We start from the raw sequence: 27,456 nt of genomic DNA on the forward strand, positions 1-27,456 counted from the left end.
ACGCTTGGGAGGGGAAGACCCACCCTGGCTGCGGGGACACGGTTCAACAGGCTTGTAGCCTGGATGGAAGAAAAGTGAAAGAAAAAAGAAGTTGGTGTGCTTGAGTAGGTGCCATTTTTGCCCCTGCCGCTGCCTATGGACATGAGATTCGAGTTTGTTTGGTTTTCAGTGCAGACTCACACCAGTGACTCTGCAAGGAGCCTCCAGGGCTTCAATCTCGGACAGACGCTGATGCTTTGATCCTGCTTGTTCCACAACTTGCAGCATTTTGCATGGAGCAGCTACTGGAACCTCTGGCTCTCCAGTGTGCAGACAATAATAAATCTACCTAATAAATCCACTTGTTTTATATAGTTCTGCTGATTCTACTCTTCTAGAGTACCCTTCCTCATAGGATACATGGGTAAAAACCTGTGTATTTTATGCATTGATACATATTGCTCGATAGCCCTCCAGAAAGTTTACCGGATTGTAAATAGAATGCCTATGTCCTGACACCCTTCCCCACATTCTGCACCATCAATTTCTTTCATCCTCACCAGCTACATACATACATAGGTGTGAGTATGTGTGCATGTGTGTGTCTCAGATTGCTGATAAAGTTGAACATGTTTTTCATACTTTTTGCCATTCATGTTATGAATTTTCTTTTCATTTTCTTTACTCTCTTGTTTTCTATGTCTATCTTTGTTTTTACTTTAATGAAATCACTGATAATTTAGTAAGTAATCCTCACTGCAAATATAGTTCACAATTTGTTTTTTGTGTTCCTAACATTCTAACGTGCACTAAGTGGGTGTTACTTTGCTGATCTCTACTTCTGTCTAAACCTGATTACTTTCCTCCTTACCAAAATGTTGATTTGGAAAGTTACTCTCCAATACACTTCTCACATGCAATTCTTCACCTCAGTGTGTTTCCTGGATAACCCAACCGGCCACAGTTGGTACTCGGATTGGTTTTAGAAAACCAAGTCTAAAACAGGATTTTGAATGGATCTCTTTCACCCGTGTGAAGACTGGGAACAGGAACTGCATCACTCGTCACTCGAGGTGAGTAGAGAATGTGATATCAGTTGTGATAGTAACCCACTGTGTCAACCTGGGTAAAAGCACCCAGTGAAATTAGACTAGCATAGTTCTGGGTGTGCCTGAAGGGACTTATTAAGAGAGGAGACCCAGGCTGGGTGTGAGTAGCACCAACCAATAGGCTTGTACCTTGAATGGAATAAAAGGGAAATAAGGAAGGCTGGCTTCTGTTTCTTCAGAGGAGCACCAGACTTTGCCTTCACCTTGGACATCATCTCCTGGCTTCCATCGCTGACCCTTCAACCTTCCATCACAGGTTCTTCAGCTTCCTGATACAGACTTGCATGGCCTTCGAGCTTTGACTGGATCTTTTGGATCTCTGGCGCACAGAGAGCCCTTTTGCACTCTTCCACACTTGACTCTGTGGGTGGATCTTGTAAGCCTAACTTGTAAATTCTTATATATTTATATTTCTTGCGTTAAATCTGTTTCTCTAGTGAGCACTGACTGATACAGCAGTGAAATTGCTAACATTCATTAGTGGTAAACCAAGGTAGTGTGTAGTAAAGGAGAATTTATCACAGGTGCAAAAATCAGGTGTGTGAGAAATGCAGGAAAATAATAAATATAAAAAAATTGGAATGGGTAGATGATAATAGGAGCAAGAAAAACATTGGAAAATAGTAATTAAAGGTGTAGGGCAGTGGTGCTGAACCTTTTTGAAACAAGTGTCCAAACTGCAATCCAAAACCCACTTATTTCTCACAAAGTACCAACGTGGCAATTAAACCTCAGTCCTGAGGTTTTAGTTTAGAAAAATCAACTCATGCATTCAGATCTTTTGTTTTAAAAGAAAAACAAATAACACATGTACCATAAGTGTGCCACCACTGGTCTAGGGTTATCAGTCATCCATAGAAGTTAAATGTAAAATACAGAGGAACTCCTTGACAACATACAAAATTGTTTTCTTCAGTCTAAAGGCAGGCACAAAGTCAACAGTGAGACCCAGAACTTCATTATAAGATGAAGAGGACAAATTCTAAGTTTCAGCAAGTCAGCTACAGGAAGGCTGGAATCTGGATTGTGACAAGGAGTAGGAACATTCCAATTAATATATTTAGACATCTTGATTCCTCAAATTTCTCTGGACTACCTAGGCTGTCGGAAGGCTTTCCCCCTGTGAAAGAAATAATAATCTGTGCTTGCTTGGAGGCCGTGCAGCTCTGCAAGAAAACATGTGTTTCCCTCTAGATTTGCTTTTACTATCACAGCAATAAGTAGGGGTAAGACCCAGGATAACCTGGTTAGGGAAATGTTGACTCTGCTAGTAGATGAGGCAGAGCCCACATATATCTCTAAAGAGCTGTGAGAGGAAGCATGGGACTGGGATCTGTCAGTGCTGAATCACCGGATGCACAGAATAACACTGGATAAGGGAGACTTTATAGGCATGTGAGACCATTCAAGTAATACACAATTTAATAGTCTGGCGAGGGCCCTGGGAAACAGTGTTACCATACTGTTAGGATGTTGTTTAAAACCATGAAGAAAGCGATGGCCCACACTAAATTAAGTTCAAATGCCAGAACTGTCAAGACAGACAGTGGAATAAGAATCAAAACACTCAGAGAAATAAACATGGAAGAGTGATACCCTTCATCAGTCCAGGAAATTCACCCAAATGACTACAGAAGAGACAGAAAGACGCTGCTGTGTTTACAAAAACAGTAAGAAATGAACTCATGAGAGAAGTACCACCAACACTAAGAAGTCCACTGATGACCAGATATCATGGCATATGCCTTTAATCCCAGCTACTTGGAAGCCTGAGGCAGGAAGAAGGATAACTTGAGCCCAGCTTGGGCAACTTAGTGCGACCTGGTCTCAAAATAAAATAAAAATGGACTGGGGATGTAGCTCAGAATTATTCAGGTTCAATCCTCAGTACTGGGGAATAAAGTTTCAGTGATGGCTATATGAAAGCCAGAGTAAACAAAAGGGGATACTAAAGCATGATGGTACAGAAATAGGTTCCCTGCTGGCAATAATAGGACTGCACAATGCAGCAGTTGGTGAAACCGTCATGAGCAGAGTGAGCAACAAGGTCAAGGGAGTAGTCAGGGGTCTGACTTAAAGACAGCTACAGAGATAGTTATTAGGAGGAACATTTCATAGGCTTTGCTCCACCTGTACAAAATAAATCAAGACAGTTGATTAGGAAGATTAGGAACACTTCAATAAAAAACTATGATCCCTTGCCTAGTTTAGAGATATGAATTATTGTTCAAATCCAGAACCCATTCAAAGAATGTGTGTATAGATATCCATGCTATTCCTTATGTGTGCTATTATATATAGTGTGTTTATACTATTTACACAAATACACACAATTTCATATATATACATATGTAGTTTTTCTAGTTCTCCTTCCAAAGTTAAGAATGAGTTGCTCACTGCATGCAGCTCCACCCAGCGTGATGGCTGCCTCTTGCCCATCCTGTGCAATCAGTATCATGGCATCTGTGTAACAAATAGGAATGGTATTTGTCATGATATCCTAGCAGCCTAGATCATTTGTGACTATATTATGACTGGGGGGTGTGAGCATTAGGGTAGCATTTTTAAAAACTACAAATAGCTTTCTCATTTGTACACTGTTTTTGATCCCTTCTAATTGGATAGGAGAATCCACGTTTGCCAAATCATTGCTGTGTGCCCTATACGGGAGGGTTTATTAACTTACCCAGTCAGCAAAGTCCCTGGCAATGTTGTCATTACCCAGACTCCTAGATTTTTCAGGGGCCAGACTGATTAATTAAATGGAAATAGCATAGCAACATCTTAGTTACTTTTCTTGTTGCTGAGACAAAATATCCAACACCCAAAGCCAAAGTAGGAAAGGTTTATTGTAGAGGTTTCAGTCTATAGTCAGCTGGCGCCAAGGCAGGGTGGCATGGCAGAGGGCCATCACAGAGAAGAAATAGTTCATGGTGTGGCAGGAAGGAGACAGCAATGTAGCAAAGTGACAAAGAAGCAAGCAGTAAGCAACAATAGCACCCCTCTCTGTCATTTATATCCTACCCACCCTTACACCAGGTAGCTCTCACATCTAAATTGGGGCACCTTTTTTGGTCTTTTTTTAAGACAGGATTTTACTAGGGTGTTCAGGTGGGCTTTTAACTCACTTTGTAGCACTAGCTGACCTTGAACTTGCAGCAGTCCTCCTGCCTCAGCCTCCCAATTGCTGGGATAACAGGTATGCTCCACCATCCCCATCTTGGAGCACCCTTAATCCTAGCATTGCACCATGAATCAATGCCAGCACCACATCCTTAATCCAAGCATCAAACACTCTAGATCCAGCCACCGCTGAAAAGCTCCACCTATGACCACATGAGACATTGGGAGACATCTAGACACAAGCCTTAACAACATCCTTAAGACCTTTAAAGGTAGCACTAATTCTCCTCACCTGGCCTATGTTGTAGCTTTCTATTTACTGTCTTCACTTAGAGCATTTTTAGAAGTTTCCACTCGGCCATACCACTATGATACCTCTTATAACATACATCAAGGACTCAAAGTGGAATGGGAGTTACTCCAACTTCCATGTATACCAATTCCAATTATTCACTCCAAGAATGGAAAAATGACTCCTGGATAACTCTGCAGAACTGGTGGACCCACAGGTACTACACTCCAGCCAGGACTTGATTTATTACATGGTCTCCATAAGTCCTCAACTCTAACAAAGATAGCTAATGATACTTTGTCCTTCTCATATCAACGTTAGTTCAAGCTATTGTGTTCAATAGCTATTAAAATTTCTGACCGATGTCCTCTTTCTCAAGTGTACAGTCTCCTGAGGAAATAGCAGGAAAGTCCTTTGGGAAAGGAATGGGAATGAAATTACACTATGTGCTCACTACTGTGTTGCATGAAGCCTCCTGCTACAGACCTGGGTATTTATTCTGCCCATAAGTTAATGTTCTGAAAATTTGTTCAGGTGTAAGAACTGAGCAAAGCATCATGGCTTTTTTATTTGGCGAGTCACCCTTATCTTTACATTCCTGCATTCTTGCCTTCTGAGTGTAGATTTGAAGTAGTATTTTTTGAGCTGTTCCTTTATTTTTCCTGCTTTTTCAACCATGTTCACAAATTCCTGAGTCAAACACACCTGGTTGCCCTTCCAACTTTGCGATTAGGATAATCTCAGACTTTCTCTTCTGGTGATTAGCACTGCTACTTGGCCTTAATTTCTTTGGGGCACAATCACTCCTGTTTCTGTTAGCCATCTACTACAGACAGAACACTCATTTCCCCCTAGCCCTGTGTGATGGTATTAGGAGGGGAGGCCTTTGGAAAGTGATTATATCCTGAGGTTGGGGGCCTCATGAGCAGTACTGGGGACCTTATAAAAGTGACTTTGGAGTACTCCCTTGGACCTTCGGCTCTCTGAGAACACAGAAGCCTGAAATCTATAAACCAGAAAGCAAGCCTCTCCAGACTAAGTCTACCAGTATCTTGACCTTTGACCTTCCCTTTTACAAATTGTAAGAAATACATGTGTTGTTTATAAGCCACGTAGTTCATGGTATTTTTGTTATACCAGCCCAAAAGACCACTCAAGTCTACATCTCTGTTTTGGTCAGCACTGGCTTGCAGGGGAGAACCACTACTGAGCTTTGTAGTGGTGTTGATGCCTCTCTAACCAGTGTATTCCTCATGGCCTTGGGGAATTGCATGTACTTTGGGTCCACTTTTGGAAACTAATTCTCTGTGTGTGAGAGCCTTCTGGACTCACCTACTAGACAGAGCTAACCTCTCCTTTGTAACACGCCTGTTTCCCTCAGCCTTTGAATCCTTGGCTTTAGCATCTGCCAAGGCAACTCAAGCATTCCTACTTCACTCAGTGTTGGTCATCACTTTCTCTAGGCTTCAAGGAGCCACTCTAGGTTTCTTACTAGGATTAAAATCTCATGTCTTGAGAAATTGTTCCCAGGTCAATGGATTTCTGATTCTCAATTTGCTGTTCCAGTCCTCTTAATAGAGCATCCTCAAGACCAAGTCCCAGCACTCCTCCCCTGACTTCTGGAGTATGCCAGCTAATTTTGTAACTCATCCAGGGGGTAATAGCTTTTCTCCTTTATCAGACCTAGGACTTCCCTAGTTATTATGCCTGGATTTAACTCTACTTATTCGCTTAGCTGCCAGGACAGGAAGATGGACAGCTTCCAAACAGAACACCTTGTCCCTTGATGAATGTCTCTCAGGAATATTCCAGTACTGCAGAAATGCTAGCTCTTAATAAGAGAGGGTTGACACCTCTGCAAGCTCTGCAGAAGTTCCAAGGAAGTCACGAAGCCTCAATCCTTGATGACACCCATGCAGATTACTCCATTTAGGGTTTGCCAGTCCCTGGTTTTCACAAGTAAAGCCATCGTTTTGGCCTAGTATGTACTGGCTAGATGTTTAGTACATCTCTAGAAATTTGAAAGTCTAACACTTTTGCTTTGCATCTCATCAGGCTGCTCTTCCACTGGGGGAAATAAAATCCTCTTTGCAAGTTTCCAAAGAAGCCCTTTAACTCTCCTACTCCCACTTTAACTTCTGTTGATGATCCTCAGTTTTTCTTTTTAACTCTCTGTGTCTGATATCAATACAAATTGGTAATTGCTGGCCAGCTCTACTCTTTATAAACTCTTTCTGTGTTCTCCCCACATCCTTCAAATGCCTGACTCAGCAACGGGATTTCCTCCATGGGGATATTTTGTCCAGGTGGCCACTATGGAATCTTTAGGATTTTGTCGCGGTCAAATTGTGCCAGGTAAGGTCTGTACCCACATACCACACAAGGTAGGTTGTTCCTTGCCAGTGAGCCATCCAGTCTTAGAACCCACACTTACTGCATGCTTTCTAGTATTATCCCTGGTGTCAGCAGTTAGTTAAGGTCATCTAGAAAACAGATGCCATGATGGGATTAGAAGAGCAAGAGATTTATTGGGGGAAATGTCTTTGAAAGAGAAATGAACAAGGAGAGGGAGTAAATGAACTTTTGTAGAGGAGTCAAGTCTGTCACCTGAGAGGGGGAAGCAAGAAGTAATGGGAGGAAATCCCTCAGTCTGCAGAGCACATCTGGCCAAGAAGTCTCAGCCAGGCCTGTCAGGGCTCTGTTGCAGATTGCTCCTTGGGACAGTCTTGCTTTTGTCAGCTCTGTTAATGCTCGGTACCCCTGCTGTGTTTAGTCCCCGGCTAGGAGCAGGTGATCCACTTAGTTATCCCATAGAAATGACGAGCATATCCACCAGCCATTGTCTGAGAAAACCATGTGATATCTAGAGGCTCAGATGCTTCCAGAAGGAAGGATCCAGTCCATCCACAAAGTAAGTCACCTAGACCATCAGATACTAGCTGAGGGTGAGAGGAAAGCTACAGTGACTACTAGAGGATGGAGATGATGACTATCAGTGAAGTCTCAAGCCCAGCTCTAGAGGGAGGTGTGTGGTGTGTTTCTCTAGTCTTGTCCATCTTCCTCAGGAAAGGAAGCACAAAGTAGCCACGGGAGAACTGGTCTGGAATGTATTTGTATGAAGCACATGAGCCTGAGCAAGGTGAGGGGTGAACTACAGTGGTCATTGTGGGGCACCACGGAGACGTTTGCCCACCAATGCCTTTTCAGCACAGATCTTGTTTCTCCAGCTGCTAAGACTGTTGGAAGCTGAAAACCCTCAACCAAGTCTCTCCCAGACACACCCCATTCAAGTCTTTCCAAGGTCAATAATTATTATGTTGTTTATTCTCCAAAACTTTTCTAAGGAGTAATGTTTTTATCATTTTTCCAATTTGTAGTTTCCAATGCTTAACTCATTTTTTTTCCATTGTATTTAGCAATTAAAATGCTTACATTGTTGGCTGTATCCCACTGGCTTTAGTATGTAGTGGTTTTGCCTTGTTTTGTTTTTGAGACAAGGTCTTGCTGTATAGTCCAGGCTGGCCTTGAACTCACTACGTAGCTCTAGCATCAGCCTCCTGAGTGCTAGGATTACAGGCGTGTATCACCACACCCAGCTCATTGATTTTATTTTTTCAAAATTGGCACCCAATTATGGTTTCAATTTCCTCTTTTCCAAAGCACTAATTATGCGAGGTTTTCAGGCTTTATAAACAGTATGGACTTTCTGTATTCGAAGCTTTATTACAATGTAATTAACGAATTTGATCTGCACTGCTCCTGTTTTTCAAAATGCAACATGAGCGAGCATAAATGTGTAGGCCTGCTTTCCTCAGGGCTCTGGCTGTCATGTTTTCACCTGCATCATTTGCATAGAAATAAGACCAAGGAACTATTTCCTTTGTTCCAACATGGTTACTTATAATTTTCTGTGCATTAGGGCATCACAATTTATGGTAAAGATGTGGGTTTCTTATAGGGATGTGGTTAAACATCATTTTGAGGACTTTATGACAAAAGTGTCAGCTGTTCCCACACCATTTTTTCCCCTCTTTGGTTGTTGTCATTGCTTGATTTTCTTTGGAGTTAGAAGTGCCACCGGACACCAGGGCCAACACTTCCTAGCATGTTGTTTGAGAGTAAATCAACCAAGATGTCTAGGATTACTGCACAGCAAGGCAGGGCAGTAGGCTTTCCAAAATTCCACTACTGACTGATTGGTTATATAACAGGAGACAAAACTCTCCCTTTCTTTGTGCTTCAGCATTGACTTTTTTCCCTGGCGGGGGTAGGGGTGGGGGTGGTTTGAGCCCAGAGGTGCCCTGATAATTTGGGGGGCTAGGGTGATGGGCCAAGGAAGCAGGGCTCAGAGACTGGGCACAGGAGCAAGTCACGAAATCTCAAAGGGGCCCACACACCCAGGCACTCTCTTCCCCTTGCTTCTTACCGAGCGAAGGGTCCTTGACGCATGCCTGGCAGGTGACGTATGTCTGGAAGTCATATTTTGGAGAGGGAACCAGACAAAGGCTGAAAACCTGAACTGGGAGCAAACTCGAATGCCAAAGAAATAAGTGACACCTTGAATACTTTGCTGATTGATTTATTTATATATTCCCCTTTTCAGATGATGGTGACAGAAAGCAGATGGATCCCCACCCTACCCACCCACCTTAAAATACAGACACAGATTTCATTTAGCATATACAAGCATTGGGGCTATGGTCCAAATTCATCTCACTGGGTGACTAGAGCCAGGAGAAGGTCCATATGGGGGGCAGTCTGAGCATCTCAGACCCAGGAATTGGGCAGATCAATGCTGAAAAGCGCCTACCAATCTGGGGTGCCAGTAGAAGCAAAAGAATCAAATTGTGATCAGAGCTGCCTAGCCCTGTCATGTGGTCTAAAAGATGACAGTGGGCTCCTGATGGTTTCCAGTAAGGTCTACAGTCCCATAGAAATCTGTGCCTCAGGGTTCCCATCTGCTTAATGGGGATAAGAATTCTGCCCTGAGGATGTCACAGGGCTGAAATGAAACTCCAAATAGAAAGGATTTGTTAAAAGTGCTTCTCCAGAGGTAAAGTGCTGTATAAATTTAAGGGAATTCAATTGATTGGGTGGAATTGTGAGTGCCCCAAGGATAAGAATGGACTGGCTCATGGGTCCAGGGGCCAAGGAAGCTGTCAAACTCCGACTGTGCCCAAGGTGGGCACCAATTAATGGTGGGCCATGCCCACTGCAAAGCAGAGTTTCTTTCGTTTCTTGGTCCCAGGGAATTACCAAAGCCTAGCACCTGGATAGGGCTGGGAAAGTCACGGGGGAAGTTACAGCAAGTCACAGGGGTCAAGGAAGAGGAAGAGGGGGCATAAAAGCAGGGGGTAATAAATATCACCACACACCAAAATAGACAGATACCCACTGGATGCAAGGCATTGAATCGGTGGTGCAGATGGAGGCGGGGAGGGAGCGGGAGGTGTCACAGCAGCAGAGGGAGGGATACTGTCCCCAAAAGACCCACTTGCCGGCTCCCCTCCTCCTAAAGAGATAATGCCAGTGCCTGTCTATCTGCATGGGAAGGGAGGACAGGAGATAGGGAAAAAAAACCAGGGTAGGGTCCTCCTGTACTCTTGTCTAGCCCTTTAAGGAGGTGTCAGGGTGAGGAAATTAGCTGGTCTGTGCACTTTGAGGCAGAGGCCTGAGCTGGGCCTATAGCACCACAAAGGCAGTATTGGGTTTCTGAGAAAAGGCAGTGATTGTCAGCACAGCTGGGAGTGAGCTAATCTGCTCCTAGATGGGCAGGGCTTTAGGGAGCTGATCATTAAATGCCTGCGATCTGAAAGACTGAGCATCCTGAGCATCGTGAATGCCCCTCGAAGAAGAGAGGAGGTGGGGGAAATTCTTTGCAAGGGAGTGCTGAGAAGACTGAGTGAAGGGACTCATGGGGAGAGGGCCACCAAAGAGAAACTCTTCTCAGGCTTGTATTAGGGGAACAAGGGAGGAAAAACACTGGGTGCCCCTGTTGCTGCCATTGTCCCCCAACTCCCTTGGCAAGGGGCTTGGAATCTCCCGGGGAACTGGGGAGTCTGCCCCACAGGGAACCTACTGGCACCTACAGGTTAAGGCAAACAAGCCAGTAGATCACATTGAAGAGGAAGAAGGAGAGCGGGAAGATAACTCGCGAGTAGTTATCCAGGCGGAAGAGGTGGATGCGAAGGCGACCCCTCTGAAAGGTACAGGCCTGGCACTCAGGGACCATGCAGAAATACTTCCTGGCACGCCTGAACAAACGAGCGAACCTTCCACGGGGGGCTTCAAGGCTTTCTGGGCAGGGGAGCTCCTGGATTGTGCAAGACAGGTGTTCCTCTCCATCACTTCCGTCAGTGACAATCTCGCACACAAACACCTCCTCCTGCTGGCGGGCACGGGCACGGGCAAGAGCACGGGCGCGGGCGCCGCTGATAGGAGGCTGCAATAGACAAGGAAAGAAAAGTGAAGAATCAAAGGAAGGCAAGCCACATCTACCAGCGTAGAGTCTCCCGCAAACTCTGTCCTTGGCACGCCAGCAGTCCACCCATCACATCAGGTTGATTTCCCCCACAACTCCTGGTAACTCCCCAACACTAAGGAAGCTGGCCACCCGTGTGCCATAACCTTACTGCCCTTGTCACCAAGGCCTCCACATAGTAAAGCCATGCCACCACTCCTATACCCATGTCGTACATGGCGGAGTATCGGAGAAGCATTGGCTTTCACGTAGTTGTAGGTCAGGAAGTTGAGAACAGCAAACTCCATCAGAGCACAGAAGCAGAAGACGAAGCAGATGGCGATGTAGAAATCCAAGGCTGTGATGTAGGATACGCGTGGGAAGTTCTTACGAGAAAAGGTGCCCAAAGTAGTCATGGTGAGTACAGAGGTGATCCCTGCAAGGGCAAGGAGTGGAGATACGCTAAGCTCCTGACCCACATGCTACAATACTTCCAGGATACAAGGACAAGGCAAGCCCTTGTCCCTATCAAACTATATTACCCGCATGTCCATGTGCATGTCCACTTTACCATCTCACCTAAAGAGGTCCTGGCTGGAGCAGAGTCTCTCTGGATCCAAAAGGAAACCCAGGACAGCATCGTAGTCACAGAAGAAGGGACGTAGTTTTGAACGGCAATATAGCCAAACCGCCTACTCATGTTGAAGAAAAACGACATAACCATGAACTCACCTGGAAAACATAAAAATCCCCATTGTGTGATGAACAGCGGGGCACACACAGTAAGAATCCTACCGCTCAACTCACGGGATTCCCTGCCACGTGAGTCCTAAGACAGAGACAGATTGTTTCAGTGCAACACACTGGGGCCAGAAGCAGGCACTAGGCTAGCTGAGAGCTACGCCAAGGCCAGATTCATCGCTTCTTTTTCAGTTTACTGTCCCACCCCAAGAGCTTTTTCAGGGTGGCATGGGAGTCAGATGAAAGTGAAAAAATCAATTAGTCCTCTCGCTATCAGGAAGCATGTGCTGTGATTGGAGGAAGCACATGGGTTCTGGCCTTCTTTCTACACATATACTGCTTCACCATGGGCGGGGCCCCAAGCAAGTACTCTCTTGGCTCCCAGATTTCCAGTGGCTCCCTGCTCTATGTGAGCTACAGGATCAACTCTGCACTCTGACACTAAAGGCCCAGTGTGACCCAAATCCAACTGGTATTTTACACACACACACATACACACACATACACACACACACACAGCTAATCTCACTGGTTCTCAGATTCTCTGAGATAGCCTGAATATTTGAGTATTTACACTAATATTCAAACCTTGGATCCTCTGTTCTTAGTCTAACACCCTTAGTGTAAATGGATTTTTCAGGAGAGCAGAACAATGCATTGGAAAGTGAACATTTCAGCCAACCATTTAGGTGTAAAATCTGCAGAGTATACACCCACAAGGGAGACTGATGTCTTCACTTTCCTTTGAGCATGTTTCCCTACTCTTGCTCTCACCCTGGACAGCAATGGCTCCCACAGGAGCTCATGACAGCTCACATCTCCAGTTGTCATCTTCTGTTGTACTCTTCAGGCTGCCTGTGCTTTGATCCATCTGCCCCAAACACTCTGTATGCTAACTTACCTCTGTGGATCTTTGGGCTCTTCTCTAAATTAAGAGGACTCAAACTAGAAGGATGAGTGGACCCAAGGCTTTGAAGAACAAGGGAGAAAAATAAACTAGGGCTATGGAGACTTTAACAGAACATTATCTAGGTCTAGGGTAATACAGAACCTCACTTTTCACTAGGAACATCACAAGAAGAGCTCTAGTAGTCCTGGGTCTTTGTGAAATGTATGTCTGTATGCTCACTTCAGTGATCCCATAGAATTCCTTTGCCTTGATTTCAAAGGTTGGCTTTCAAAGCCCTTGAAGGCAGAGCTCATTCAGGCCCTGCAGCTTAGCCCCTGCCTACCCCAGCCTGGAGTAGCCTGGAAACCAGTGGACGCTCACTGACTCTTGCTGCTGTCTGCAACAGGTGTAAAAAGGAGACCAGAACACTAAGCTGTCCATACAAAGGAGACTGCTTGCAGACAGGGCTGGGTGTGCTGAATCTGAAGGAGAGAAGCCTTGCCTACTCACCTTGGCAGCACTGACACTCAGGGAACAACACTTCTCAGATTCTTCTGGAAAAAAAGGCGAGGAAGTAGCCTGGGATCAGTGGGAAATCTGATTCCAAAGTAATAGCTTTGGGGCCAAATTGCCTCCAGCGATGCGGCAGAAAGCACTGGCCACAACCTATCCATCAAGTTCCTACTCTCTGGCCCTGGGGTCTTAATTACAATGTAAGAGCCTGCTAACTAGCCATAACCACCCCCAGCTGTGCAAAACTGCTGAGTTTATATGTGCTTGTCAAAAGAAGGTTTATTATTTTATTGGATTTCTCTATTTTAATTTTGTTTATTTTGGCTAAAGAAGAAGCTTATCTACTTGTCAAAAGATAAAAATTTATTTTTGAAAGCCATGATAAGAATGCTAACATACACATTCTTCTTCCTGAGGAGTAGAGAAACGTGGGCAAAGAAAGAAAGCTATAATGGGGCTGATGAGCCAGAGCCAAAAAAAAAAAAAAAAAAAAAAGAAAAATACTAAAGGTGCTTTCTGGTCTTACCCTTACCTGCTTTGCCCAGACCACGGTTGGTCACTGTGCTGTGAGTGGGAGAAAATTTAAAAGTCCAGGACTCGGACTAGAAGGATGAGTGGACCCAAGGCTTTGAAGAACAAGGGAGAAAAATGTGCTAGGGCTATGGAGAGTAAAGGGAACATGACCTAGTCTAAGGCAATACAGGTCCAACGGGTAGAAGTTTCAGAGTCCCATTTTCAGACTAGCACAGTGAATTTGCTGATGGGCACAGATGTCTAGAGAAGGAAGAAAATTCCTTGCAAGACAATCAACAACTGACTGCTGTAAGATTTCATGGAAGCTCCAAAGCTGTCAGTGGAGGATGATTCACTCATTGGGGCCCAAGGTGGACTTCCTGAGACCTCTTGAAGCAGAGGTCCACTGGTTCAAGGCCCAAGGTGAGCAGAGTAGCAAGCTGGCACCACATTTTGAACCATTAAGACATGAGTATGTAAGTCTGCTCCAGATAGAGAGCAGAAGCTGACTGGAACAATTTGAGAATAACCCTGAAGATCACAAAGACCTGGGAAAACCATGACTCAGGATCAACCAGTGTCCAGCATGAGAGAAAGAAGAGCTGGTGCTTACCTAGTGTCATTGATCTGGTGATGTTGCTGGCCAAGGGGCTTTGCAGTCACTAGGGCGCCATTTTGAAACAATGCACAGTCATCTACTAAACGGAACCACGAGTGACTTAAAAGCCCCTGAGCCTTGTCTCCTCTGTTGCCTTTGGTGATGAGGCCCCACCTATCTGGAGAAACTGAGGTGCAGAAAGCTAAGAGACAGGCCCATGACTAGCTGGTGGAAGAGCCATGATCTTGATAAAGGTAGTAGCATTGCTTCTCCGAAACTCCCAGGATAGAGGAAAGCATTTGTAAAGCAGCCCTTGCCCCCTGCCTAGTACTGTGCGAGCAAAGCTCTAGCCAAGTGAGCACGAGCGGCCCTTTACGTATGACTAACTCAACAAGTGAAGCAAAAGTCAGTTTTCTGTCTAACCACAGAGAAGCAGAGCAATATGCCTCCCATGACAAATGGTCGGTGGGGTGACTGATTCCATCCACATTCTGGAAACGATGAGGGCGTTGCCTCCACTGCCCTGAACTTGGTCAGTACGTGTGAAGAGGGTTTCCAGGGAAGCTCTGGGAGCAACCCTGGGAAGGTCCCTTGGCTCCTCATTGAGGTCACCTAGAAACACAAGCAAAGAAGCTCACACCGAATTGGGAGCTGAAAGTTAAGAGACCCAGGACCCTCCCCTTTCATCCTTGTTGGAGGCAAGATCAGAAAACCAGTGGTGACGATGTCTATGCTCAAACCACCACGAATTCTTTGACAGCAATGTGTGCATTTTTAGAGTTGCTCTTTTAAGATAATTGTCAACATAGCAGCCACTGTAGTTTCTGTAACCTCCTTCAGTACCCCAGCTGCCATTAGAACTTCAGTCTCTACCTCCCATTAAGATGGACCTTGCTTCCCATCTGACCAGCTTGGACTAGTTCTGGAGATGGCAATGTCACATGTGCTCCATTCTCTAGCCATCCAACCAGGTCAATGTTGCAACAAAGACCTTGAAACTGGAGGGTTTACATGAACAGCTGACTGCAAAATCTGACAGCAAGAAAATGTCATCTACTTACCTATCCTCTCAAGGGGCTCAGCAAAGCACTTACTTCTTTGCAGATGAGACTGAGACATAGTTGCAAAGTCTCAGTTTCCTCTGCAAACAGTTGTAAGTGCTTAGCATTTACAAGACAGGAGCCTTGTCCTGATGTCATGACTGCACAGCATCTATACAGACAGCCGTCTCCACGTAGCCCTACCACCTTTCTAGACCGCTGCCTAGCCCTGACTCCCATGGCACACTTACCAGCCGGAGTGGAGACAATTTCACTTTTGTTGGTCACTCCAGTAAAGTCAAACTGGAAGAGCTTCCAGGTGTTCTTCTCACTCATTTCAAGCTCAAAATCCTCCCACTTGTAGATCATCTCACTCACGGGGTAGGAAACTGGAAAGCAACAAGGAAAGAAGGGCCCAATAAGATTGGGAAGGCCAGCTGATGGCCTCTCCAGCATGGAGTCAGCCTGAGCAACGCCTTGGAGTCCTGACTCCGGCCTCATCCGCCGTGGGACTCAACCTCTCTTACCTGGTTGTTGAAGTCCACTCAATAAGTGCATTTACTGAGCATTCCTCAGTACCAGGCCCTGGGCTGCAAATACAGAGATGAGCAAGGCATGAGCCCTGCCCTCAAGCATCCACATTTTATTGGGTAAGGCAGTGAGTGAATAGTACTGCGGTGACTTTTGGAGTTGCTCTAGAAAACCTCTACCCGTAGAACAGTGAGGAAACAGAGTAAGGGAAGATCACTTGGGAACACACTCAGAGAAGACTATAGAGCAGGTGACACCCCCCAGAAAGTCTTGAAAGTCAAGTAAACATTTCCATGTGGATGATGCTGAAGGGGTGAGGAGCCGTGCTGAAAGGTGAAATGTCTGGTTTACTGCAGAAATGGCAAAATTTCAGAATGGCGAGCTGAGAGAGTATGAGTTGAGTAGGAGGAGGGAGCAGGGGCCAGTTTATGGAGTGCCCTGAGGGTCATTCTAAGGAATTTCGAATTGACCCATGACAGTTAAAGAAGGACTGTAAATGAAGAAGTGACCTGATCTAGATGATGCTTCAGCCAGGTCACTCTGGTTCTTACGTGAGCTCAGCAGGTTGGCAAATTGGCCAGCTACGAGAGACTAGTACAGCAATTCAAGCACAATAAAATGAATGAAGGTGGGAGTCAAAGCTGTGACCATCAGAATACAGAAAAATAGAAACAGAGGAAAGGCAGATAGAGAATTGGGAGGGAACACCAACAGGACATGTTGGTTGATTAGATGCAGGTTGGGAACACAGAGAAGCATCAAAGTTCTTGGCTTCAGTGAGACAGATGGAAACGCAGAAGCAACATGTTTGTTTGGGAAGCAGGGGTTGGGAGGAGACAATAAATTCCACTTGGGATATGTTCCATTTCAAAGCGAAGATGTTGCAAAACTCCAAGGGGAAGATGACAAAGGCCTAAACCAAGGTCATAGCAGCAGAGATGCACAGAAGCAGACATACTTGAGATATATAGCTCAGAAGCAGGTAGCTCACTCGAGGTGGGTGCGAGGAAGAAGGAGGAAGTAAGCATGAGGCTCAGGTAGAGCAACACAGGGAAGCAGCTGAGGTTGGGGGATGGAGGGTGGAAGCTTGGCACGACTTTGGCACCAGCTTAGGGGAAAAGCAGAAGCAGAAAAATGTAAAAGGCAAAGATGAGTAAAAGAAGGGGCCCAACATATATCTGGGTTCCCCGAAACCTAAGAAGGTACTCACAGCTAGAGAAAGACAGAGGGCAAGAGTGAGAATCCATTGGAAATTTGAGCATGTGGAGCGAACATCTCGCATCAATGGTCATCCTGGAAGGGAGAGAGGAGCCTCATTAGGCTGGCTCTGAGCATTTAGGTATCCATCCAGCTTTGATCTACAGACCACCACCAATGATCGGCATAAGCAGATTTTAAGACAAAATGTTCAAAGGAGAGACAAAAGGAGAAGAAATATAGCTTGGAAGTATTTAACAACTTTGGCCTCCATCATCAGAAAATTATATGAACTGAGATGGACTTTTGTTTCCTGCCCGGTCCAGTTTCTAGGACCTGCAAATCCTTTCCCCAGTATTTACTACCTCCCACCCCACCCCCACCCAACACACCACCTTCCTCTGCCAGGAATTCCTGGCAATATCTAACCTGCTCTTAGGTTCCAACCGCTGTGTTGCTGCTCCGCCTTGACAATTCCACCACCGTGGACGTGCCTTTACATCCATTGTCCACTCAAGATGGAATTGTCCAGGCAATGCAGTCGTACTGGTACACTTAGTTGAGGTAGCTCTGTATTGGGAGCCCAGTAACTGGGGTGTAGTCCTAGCTGTGACACAATCTTGGTCTGTGGCTTTAAACAGAATCTTTTGAAATTTTTATTTATTTTTATTTTGAGGCCTGTCTCTATGTGTTTACATGAAGAGGCGGAACTCATGTCCTAAGAAAACTAGATAGGCCCCCTCTTAGGAATATTACTCAGGATGAGGTTCTGGGCAATGTTTTTGGCTAGATTCCCAAAAGGGAGGGAGAATCCTAAAAGGCGAGACACCAGAGGGTTGACATACCTAATTGTGTACAACACCCTGCAATTCCTGTAGATGCGGACCATCTGGTTGGGCAAGGTGATGCTATGCTCCACGGTCTTCTTAGAATTCGTAAAGAAGGTGTCTGGGAGCCACAGCTGGCTCACCATATCACCGCTCAGAACAAGGCTGTCAAAGGTGTTATCGTAACAAAGGCGTTCATCATACCAACTCTGACGGAAGATGACATCGATGGTGTACTCCTGGTAGGAAGGACAGAAAACCAGACACTCAGGGCTGAGCGGTTCCTTCAACCCATTTGTTTTTACCAACAGATCTGCCAGGACGGCAGAGTCAACTGACAGACTACTAATATGTGACTCTTTTGGCCAAAGTGTAAACATCCTCATGTTTCCAAGGGTCCACAGACATCTCATAGAACTTAGCTCAGGGCACTACCACTCACTTTGTGCTGTTTACTCTGCAAGAACCACCACATATCTTGGAGTGATTCCACCATTTGAAAAAGAATGTATTGCCCAACCAAATGACAAATACAACCATTCAAACCACAGTGGCATTTAATTCCCCTCAAAATACTCCTTTTCTTTGGAACGCACTTATCCTATTGTTCCTGCCACTTTCTGAAAGTTTTGGAAGTCTTTCCTGAGTGTGTTCAGTTGTGCAGTCATGGCTGCCTTCATGTGTTGAAGTGATTCAACATATTGACCTTTCATGGTCATTTTGACTTTGGGGAAGAGCCAGAAGTGGCATGGTGCCAGATTCAGTGAATAAGGTGGGTGAGGACACACTGTAATATTTTTACAAGTCTGGCTTTCCATTGGATGGCACTTGCAGCAGTATTTGCTATATTTTTTAAACCACACGCCTCATAAAGACATTCACAAAAGAGAACTTGCAGAAGTGCTTCAGGAAGCAGCAAGGATGATAGGGTTAGTGTTTTCAAAGTGAGCGGGAGGATTTTGTGGGGACTCATGGCAGTGTCTCTTACTGTAATAAATTTTAATGTAAGAATTCCCCATATATTTTGGCCATCCTTTGTATGTAGAGTCAAGGATACCAATGATTTCTAGGTATCTGGAAGCTCAACATAAATAAAACAGTAGGGTAAGTGACATTTGGTGATCTGTAAAAGTCGTGTTAGCTCTGACATTCTACATTCTGAGGCTCCTCATCAGCACATGCTTAAGGGCAATGTTTTTTTTTTTTTTCATGTTTCCTTATAAATGAAGAAGAGAACAGTTCACAACCAAGCTAAGAAACAACACAGGATCTAGTGACTAAAAATGACACACCATATCCACACTTGGGAACATAAAATCGGAATTGTGTCAAAGTAAAGAAGACCAGAGAACAGCCAGCCAATACTGAATGACAGTACAGAAAACCACACGTGCCCTAGAAACGGCTCCAAAAGAATGTGGAAGGAAAGAAACCTACTAGAAACATACATGTTTGTCTGTTATCCTCTTTGTTAAATGGATGACTAGAAACAATTTGGGGATGACCTCCAAAAACCACCCAGTGTCCAGCCCTGATGTTGAGACCCTTTCCCTACCTGTGTCCAAAGGCACCATTGCTAAACACTTTGGTGTCCACTCAGGTGTGAAGAGAGGAAAACAGCCTCAAAGTTTGACTGGAAAAGTTTTCTATTCCCGGGTGTTCCCAAAGGAAAGTGACATTCCTAAATAGATATGGTACCAGTCGGGGAAGACGCATTTCATCTTGAAACAGATGATGTTGGTTCAATTGCACAGGTTAGACTCATCACTTCTTAATGATATGCAGGGCTGTGGTGCTACTCCTGCAAGGTTAATATCTTTTCAGCCCCACACTGCCATGGCAAACCAGTTGTCCCAGCTCAAAATCATTTGAAAAATTTGTAAGCACACCCACTTTTGATTGTATACAGCCAAGTTTCTCCTTTCAGCTTTCACTTATGGAGCACGCAGATGTTAATTAACCTCAATCCTTCATTCCTCAGAATTATATTAAAAAATGAAGTACTTTGATTCACAAGAGAAATGTCTATCTAGTCTCATGTTTTTTAAATAAGGGGAATCATTTTTCTGCTTTGTTTTGTTTTGCCTTTCAAACAAGTGCCCGTAACCTCTGGATGTGTGTGTGCACATGCATAGATATATCCATGATTATTTGCTCTGTAGATATTGCCTATCCCATAAACTGTCTGTTGAACAAAAGGAAGGATGTTTAATAGGAAGAAGCACAAGAAGTTGGAAATGTGCACCACTGGTATTCAAAGGAGAAAGATAGACTGCAGTATAACTGCAAGCATTTTGAAAAGCAAATACCAGAAGTACACCCCAACACCACTCTTGAGGGCTTGCCTACCTCCTTTATTTTACAGGTAGGGAAACTGAGGACTGAAGAGATTGGGAACTGTCCAAAGTCACACAAACATGGCAGCATGATGGCTGTACCATTCACAGCACCATTACCATGGCCCTGCTCTGGAGTAGGCTGAAGAAGCAGACAAGCACTCAAGAGCCCACCAACCATCTGCACAGGAAGCCTGGAGTCCACCCCGACTGGTTGCACCCCACCGTCTTTTACAAAGGGCCCTCAGATTGTTTCCACCTTCCCAAGCAGCTGGAGGCTCCAGCTCAGCCGGCAGTCTCCTTACTTTACAGGCCATGTGAACCCTCGGCAGCTGATGGGAAACCTTACCCTCCACGCACACGCTGTGCTCGTGGTCTGCTACGAAGTCCTTCAAATGAGCACTTAATTTCTAGTTAACACAGTACCAGTTGTAAATTCTTTACACGTCAACCGAGAACTAATGGTCCACTGTTTCCCCAGTTTGACAAGAGAGCTGGGGATGTACAGTACATGTCTTTTAGCTCAGCTGAAAGTAGAAATTCAGTATTTAGGAAGTGGCTTAATTCGAGTCACATGCAATAATTAGCACAGCCAGAAACAGCACGGGCAACTGGCGACGCTGCAACAGGCTGTCCATCCTTGTGTGACCAGTGCCTTTTAAGCTCAAACTGGGTGCTTCCAAGTTCAGCCGGGAGACTGGGGGAACATGTGATTAAAATCCACATGCCTTGGGCTCAGGTATCCTTTGCAAGGACAAGGCTTGCACGCCACACATCTGATTGACTGAAGGGTGCTCAAACTGCCCTCCGACAACTACACTGACTGTAACTGACACTGGGTCTCACTGGGAGGCTCTGGTCCTTTGAAAGTAAAAGGGACCCTTAATGGCAGCCTGAGTTGCCACCCGGCCTTCCATGAGTATCCGAGGAGACACATATGCTCCGAGCAATGACGTGTTGTATGCCTGAGCAGCAGAAACCTGTGTCCTTGTCCTCAGCAAGTGCACTGGAGAAAGCAGGCCATACAAGAACAGGGGCCTCCCACAGCTTTATCCAATGATCTGCACTGCAGAGAAGCAAGAAATCTGGACCTTCCCTCAGGGTTACTTATCTTTGCAAGATCGATCTAAAAGTCAAGTTGCACCTGGCCACATGGTGTTTGGTGGGTACTGTTGTGTAGGTGAGAACTGTGTCTATCCTTGGCCAGGCCAAGTCTATAGCTACAGTGACCCTGGTTACCAAAGTCTTCCTCACTGTCAGGCTCCACAGATATAGGTGACCTTTACAGAGCATCTTTCATGACACATTTAGTCAGCTAACTTACACCAAATCCTTGGTATTAAGGAAACCATGGTAGACAGAGCAAATAATTACCATGCGCTTAGCTAGGGGAAAAACAAGCTAGGTATAAAGCAGAAAGATGCAAGTGCCCAGAATGCAATGTGGTGGAAGAAGGGTGACATGAACAGCTGTGGACATCAGGGAAGTTGCCATGGACAAAATGTCTTCTGAGCTGGACTGTAAAGGAAAAAACCTGTGACATTAGGAAAATAGAGCAATGTCATCTCAGGTAGGAGCTGCTTGAACAAAGCTCAGCTCAGAGGCTCAAGGTGCTCTGGTAATGTTCCTATTTAAGTACTGATTAGAGCAGGTGAAAAAGCGCAGAGCCATGGAAGATCAGGATTGCTGGACAGTGGGGCTGAGCTGCACCTTCAGCAGAAGGGTTAGGGTAGGCAGATGGCTTTGCATACGAAGACTGACTGGTGACAGTGAGGGTACTTGTATAAATACCAGGAGGGGGGGCTGGGGATTTAGCTCAGCCGCAAAAGCGCCTGCCAGGCAAGCGCAAGGTCGTGAGTTCGGTTCCCAGTACTGGAGAAAAACCAAAAAAAAAGAAAAAAACAACAATAAATACCTGGAGGGAGAGCAGGAACTAGGACACAATTACAGAAACAATCACAGAGAAACACCTGGAAACCACAGAGTTAAGGTCGCACCAATAATTATCAGAAAGAGCCATTCCATAGTGGTGTTTCAAGTTGCTTTATTTTTATTTTGAAGGAAGGACTGGAAGATGTAGTCACGACTCCAAAGGTCCTCTTCAGGCAGCAAGAGACTACTTACCTTTTCTAGCCTCATTCCTAAGGTAGGAACAATTCAAATCTCCCCCTCCCTCCAGAAATCGAACCAAATCAAACCTTTTGGAATTGCTACAGAAACACAGAGTAGAAAGCACACCTATGTGGCAGGTCCCATAGGTCAGCCCCTGGGCTCAGAAGTGGTGCAATCAAAACTCAGTACTCACCATGTCCATGATGGAAATAGGGCCAAGACTGTTGATGGAGACCTCAACGGTGACCACGGTGGGCCTCACTGGAAGGAAAGCAAAGGAGCAGGGCGTAAGTGTCAACAGGGGTATGGGGGTAGGGGGCGTGGGCAGAAAGGAGGAAAGAGGAGCAATTCTAGTTCCTCATTTGCTCCTTCATGGCAAGAGTCAGCTCCTGCCCTGGGAAGGTTCAGACAGACAACTTGCAGGTCGGTCAGGTAGTCCAGTCATCCCTTTTTAGGGCTGGGAAAACAGAGTGAGAGAACAGAAAAGTCTTCACCAACATTCATGGAACAGCTGAGACTAGAGTTCATATGAGTTATCCAACAGGTCAGCAGAAGATGTCTCTGTGCCTTGTGTGGCACCTTCACCTACCGCCCACCCCACCAATTCCCCTACACCCGTGCCTGCCACCCCCTCTCCTTCCCTCCCTCCTTCCTTCTAGACCTGGGGTCTGATACTCACCACCAATGCCAGGGCGCAGCTTGTGGTCATAATTATTCAGGATCGTGTCCAGGATGAGAGAGGCTTCTTGCAGTTTGCTGAGTTTGCGTGGAGCCTCTGTAGCAGTTGTGATGGCAGTGGTGGGCTTTATTTCTTCAGAGAGAAGCTTCCTGCTTAGAAGCTGAGGCTGGGGGTGGTCAAAGACATCATCATAGCCAAATGCTTCATCTTCCACTGAAGTCTGAGGTCCCGTCGACCTAGAATAGACCAATAAAGAGTCAAGCTCTGCCCTCTTTAGGGGCTGCAGCTGGCACCCCTGGGGACAGAAGCCACCCAAAATATTTGCAATGCAAAGCTTAATTAGAAACTGGTAATAGTAAATCATGAGGCACTAACAGATTACACTGGTTAATTTCTTTTGAATCTTTCTGTTCTTTGGGAGCTTTCTACGCTACTCCTCTTTCATAATTCTTTATTCAAAAAAAAAAGTCAACAATGACAAAAGGACCTGGAGTTTCAAAAGTTATTCAATGTAAAATAAAGTCAGAGGGCGTTCTTGTACGAGCCATGGCCCTCTGCCACTCTTGCTGGCCTGGGCCTCTCTTGGGCCTCCACAGCACCAGCCCGGGGTCAAGGGCAGGCTAAGGGTCAGGGCTGCTGAGGAATGCTTGCTTGCAGGAGCCAAGGCAGCCTCTTGGAGAAAGGACCAGAAGAGGGAGGAATGTTCTGCAGTTTTGTGGGGTTTGTAATAGTTGGTGCATTGAGGGTAGGAGGGGAGGAAGGAATGCTGAAGAGCAGCTCTTTGTGGTCTTCTCAGCAGTGAAAAAAATTCAGGAAATGGATGACCAGCAGGAATCCATCTTGAGTGCTATGGCCAGGCACCACGTCAAAAACAGTAATAATAATAAAATAACAATAATAAAAATAATAACAATAATGATCCTTTCAGGAAAGCTATCTGCTAATATCTGTACTCCCCTCAGGTTAGTGCTACTTTTCTGGGAGGCAGGTGTGATGGGGTACCATGGGCGTCTGAGCTGCTTGTCATATTCCAGCCCTTTACCCAGCTTTCTTTCTGCCAGTGTGGTCATTTGGCGACCACTCCTCACCTGTACACTTATGATTTTAGCACTTTTCTGTGTAGAGGTTGTAAATCAATAAAAGTCATTTAAAAAATAAAAATTTCCATCTGCTAACACACACATCTTATTTGGACCCTTATTTTTGAAAGGCAAACTGTAGAAACACCAGAAATACCATTTATAACCCAACAAGAGAGATCTGAACACTGGCTGGATAGTTGAGGCATGAATATATTATTCTTAAATATTTGGTGCAATAATGTCATTTTCCTCCATTTGTGAAGTCCATCAGAGCTAAAAGATTACATATGAAATGATATGATGCCTGAGGTTTGTTCCAAAATAATCTAACCCAGAAAAGGGTGGTGGGTAGGGACAGAGAAACAAGTTACCATGAGGGCATACATGTGAGCCTGGTGACAAGTACGTGGAGATTCAGTCTATTACTCCCTCTGCTTTTATACATCTTTGAAAAATTGTAATGAAAAGCTTCTTAAAAAGCCCCCAGCCCAAACTAATGTGTGGTGTTGAAAGACAGAAGTGTTTTCCTTCCTTTGGGTACAGGGCCGGTGCAATTGGTGCGTGCGTGTGTGTGTGTGTGTGTGTGTGTGTGTGTGTGTGTGTTGGAGGGGGCTTCTAATGTTCTCTTTCCTGATCTAGGTGTTGGTTACATGAGCATGTTTACTTTGTGAAAAATCTACCGAGCTGTTCACATATGTGATTTCATACTGTATGTTGCACTTCCAAAAGGATTATTTTTTTAAAGCCATCAGGCAACTTCTTCCCAAAATAAGGGGTAAACAGAGCAGGAGACCTAGGCATAACCTGTGTATTGCAGCATTTTGGGCTCTTAGAGGTGCTTAACTGGCATACAGATGTGACGTGTCGGGGCCATTTTCTTGTGTCTGAAGTGGCTAATTCTCACTGTAGGCTAGGGGAAGACCTGGGCTTGGGAAAAGCAGTTTCTACTTTGAAAAGCCATACCCAGATGTCTTCTTTTCTGAGGCTCTGTGAGTCTCATGGGCTGCAGGCTAATCCCTCAGTCCTCTGAAGAGATAAGGCCAGCACTCTTGGGAGGGAGGGAGGCTCGGAAACAGGGAGGGAAAATGGAGGCCTTAGACCTCTCAAAATGGTGGCTGGAAACATGGCTCATAGAGAAGCTTCCAGACTTCTGATAAACTATGAACAAGAACGCCACCTCCAGGTTTTGAACTGCAGAGGCAAACAGACATGATTGCACTGGGGTCACCAAATCCCCCCTGCCCCTGGATTAGTCTGCAGGAAAGTGGTATCACAGACTCCGAGGTTGTTTTGATCTCACAATTAGCTTTTCTCGTTTAAAGCAAATAGAAAAACAACCTCATCCTGGGGTCCTTGAGGTTAAGGAGCACCTGATAATGCACACCTTTCCCCAGCCAGCTATTAAGCTCACTTGTAGAGCTACTAAGGAAAACTTGAAACACACTCATACACTGGATTAGTGGAATTTTCCACAGGGCTTTTCAGCATCCATAGCCCTTGCCCAGGGTAGGGCTGAATCTCTACACCCCTCTCCCCATTGCTGGCTGGAGAGAGGGAGGGGGAAACACGAGAAAAGGCCCTGGATATGTTTGTTTGTTTGTTTGTTTTCCCAAATCAGCTCTTTTTTTTACTTTATAGATGGAAAAACTGAGACAGATTCGGGAAGAGCTGTACCCCAAGGGCAGGCTAGGCCTGGACCACAGTGAGGTTTCTTGGTTCAATATGGCCCAGCACCCCCACAGTCACCTCCCTTCCTTGACCTCACAGGTTGCCATGCTGACTGTGTGCATCATTGGCTGCAGCCCCCCCCCACCTGGTTGGAGAGCCAGGTCTACCTCCATGTTGTTTTCCTCTCTGGTCTCCCTCCTCCTCCTGTCCCCCAGCCATTTTTGTGCCCATCAGCCACCATGTTAGCTCTCTCAACTAGCCCAAATCCCACCTGGGAGATGTAGAGGATTGAAAATTCCTAGAAGCATTCGGAAACATTTGTGAAGGCCACCCTGAAGCACCAGCAAGCCAGCAGGGGCCAAGCTGTCCCTCTACCCAGGGGCTCAAGCCACCTGGGGTGAGGGGAGCCATCCCCCTGCCCCTCAAACAGATAAGCAAGACGCAAGCTCTGAGCCATGGAAACTTCGAGAAAGCTCCACACTTAGGAACTTGTGACAGTTCATAGCCAGCAGAAAAATATCCCCCCTCCCCCCAAAAAAGAAGAAGCAGTCATTTTACATCCTAAGAAGCCAAAAAGCCCGAGGATGACATTTCTAGCAATGTCCCAGGCCCAGCAGAGGGTGGGAAGGAAGCTGGCTGCCACAGAGAAACCTGAAAAGGAGAAGGGGATTGGAATCCAAGACACAAGCCACAGACCTCAAGGGAGGAAAACATTCCGGGCCTCCAACCAGGGCAGCCCAAGACCCAGCGGGGAGGGAAGGGGTGTTTGGGGGGCGGGGGTGGTTAACTGGACCGCAGAGCGGGGTGGCTTAGGCGGGAACCTTAAGACTAAAGCAAGGCTGTTCGTGGGACCAGCAGCAAGAGCAGCGGCGGGATGCGAAGCAAGGAAAGTCAGAGTTGTCTGGCACCCTGCCTGCAAGGAACACGAGCGGACTAGGCAACGCTCAAACATTTTCTGCGCACTTAGGCTCCCCCAGCTCGCGCGCCACCTCCCCCAGGGGTCTCCCGCTCCAGGAGCGCCATCCTGCCCCGGCTGGTGACTAGGGTGCCCGCCTCTCCTCTTCGCGCACAAGACTTCGCAGGGGAAGGAGCGCGTGCTCTCTGGCCACCGCAGTGCTTCGGGGTCTGGATGGGAGTGATGGGGGACAGAGGTCCCGCCTTCCTTCCCGGGCTGCCCCTCACCGGCCCTAGACGCCCAAGCTGCACAGAGCTCGGTGTAGGCTGGCACGCGTCGACGGGACGCGGGAGGGCGGGGGACACGGCGGGGGTCCTGGCGGCTCTGGGTTCCCTCGGGCCCCGAGGCGGGGACTCACCTGAAGTGGATGATGAGAAATATGTGCAGGAGGAACACGAGAACTTTGAGCAACATCGCGGAGGGGACCGGCGCGACCACCTGTGCGGAGGTCGCGGCGCGCGGTCTGGCCGCTCGCGGCTCGCCCCTGGCGGGTTTTGCTGCGCCTCAACTTTCGCTCCTCCCCTCGCCCCGCCCCAGCCCTCGCGCCCGGCCCTGGGCCCGCCCCCCGGCCTCGATGGAAATCTCAGACGACGCGAGCGCTGCGGCAACCAGGAGAGGGAGGAGGAGGCAGCCCTGTCACCAAGCCCCCCCCCAAGCCCTGCGCTGCCACCACTGCGGCTCAGCCAGGCAGCCGGGGGCGGGGGCGGGGCCGGAGCGGAGAGAGGCGGCCGGCGCTGCTGCGGAGCGGGCGGCCCGGGCCGGGGCTGTGTGGACTTGGCCTCCCCTGCGAGCCCCTGCAGCCCACTGGCGGG

The 27,456-nt window shown here is 46.4% G+C and overlaps 1 protein-coding gene across 1 annotated transcript; it reads right to left on the minus strand.

Annotated features, from left to right (window-relative positions):
- Nucleotides 1–9,078: 9,078 nt before the first annotated feature.
- Gabre (gamma-aminobutyric acid (GABA) A receptor, epsilon) lies at nt 9,079–27,100 on the minus strand. Its single transcript, XM_005406446.1, has 9 exons — nt 27,003–27,100; nt 22,940–23,175; nt 22,454–22,521; nt 17,831–18,051; nt 16,999–17,081; nt 15,509–15,646; nt 11,543–11,695; nt 11,200–11,399; nt 9,079–10,945 (listed from the first exon to the last, which is right to left on the minus strand). Exons 1-9 carry the CDS (start codon nt 27,056–27,058, stop codon nt 10,589–10,591), a joined length of 1,512 nt encoding a protein of 503 aa, XP_005406503.1. The 5' UTR covers nt 27,059–27,100; the 3' UTR covers nt 9,079–10,588.
- Nucleotides 27,101–27,456: the final 356 nt, after the last annotated feature.

This window comes from Chinchilla lanigera, unplaced genomic scaffold (genome assembly GCF_000276665.1).
Source record: "Chinchilla lanigera isolate Chin_1 unplaced genomic scaffold, ChiLan1.0 scaffold00097, whole genome shotgun sequence".
Lineage (NCBI taxonomy): Eukaryota > Metazoa > Chordata > Mammalia > Rodentia > Chinchillidae > Chinchilla > Chinchilla lanigera.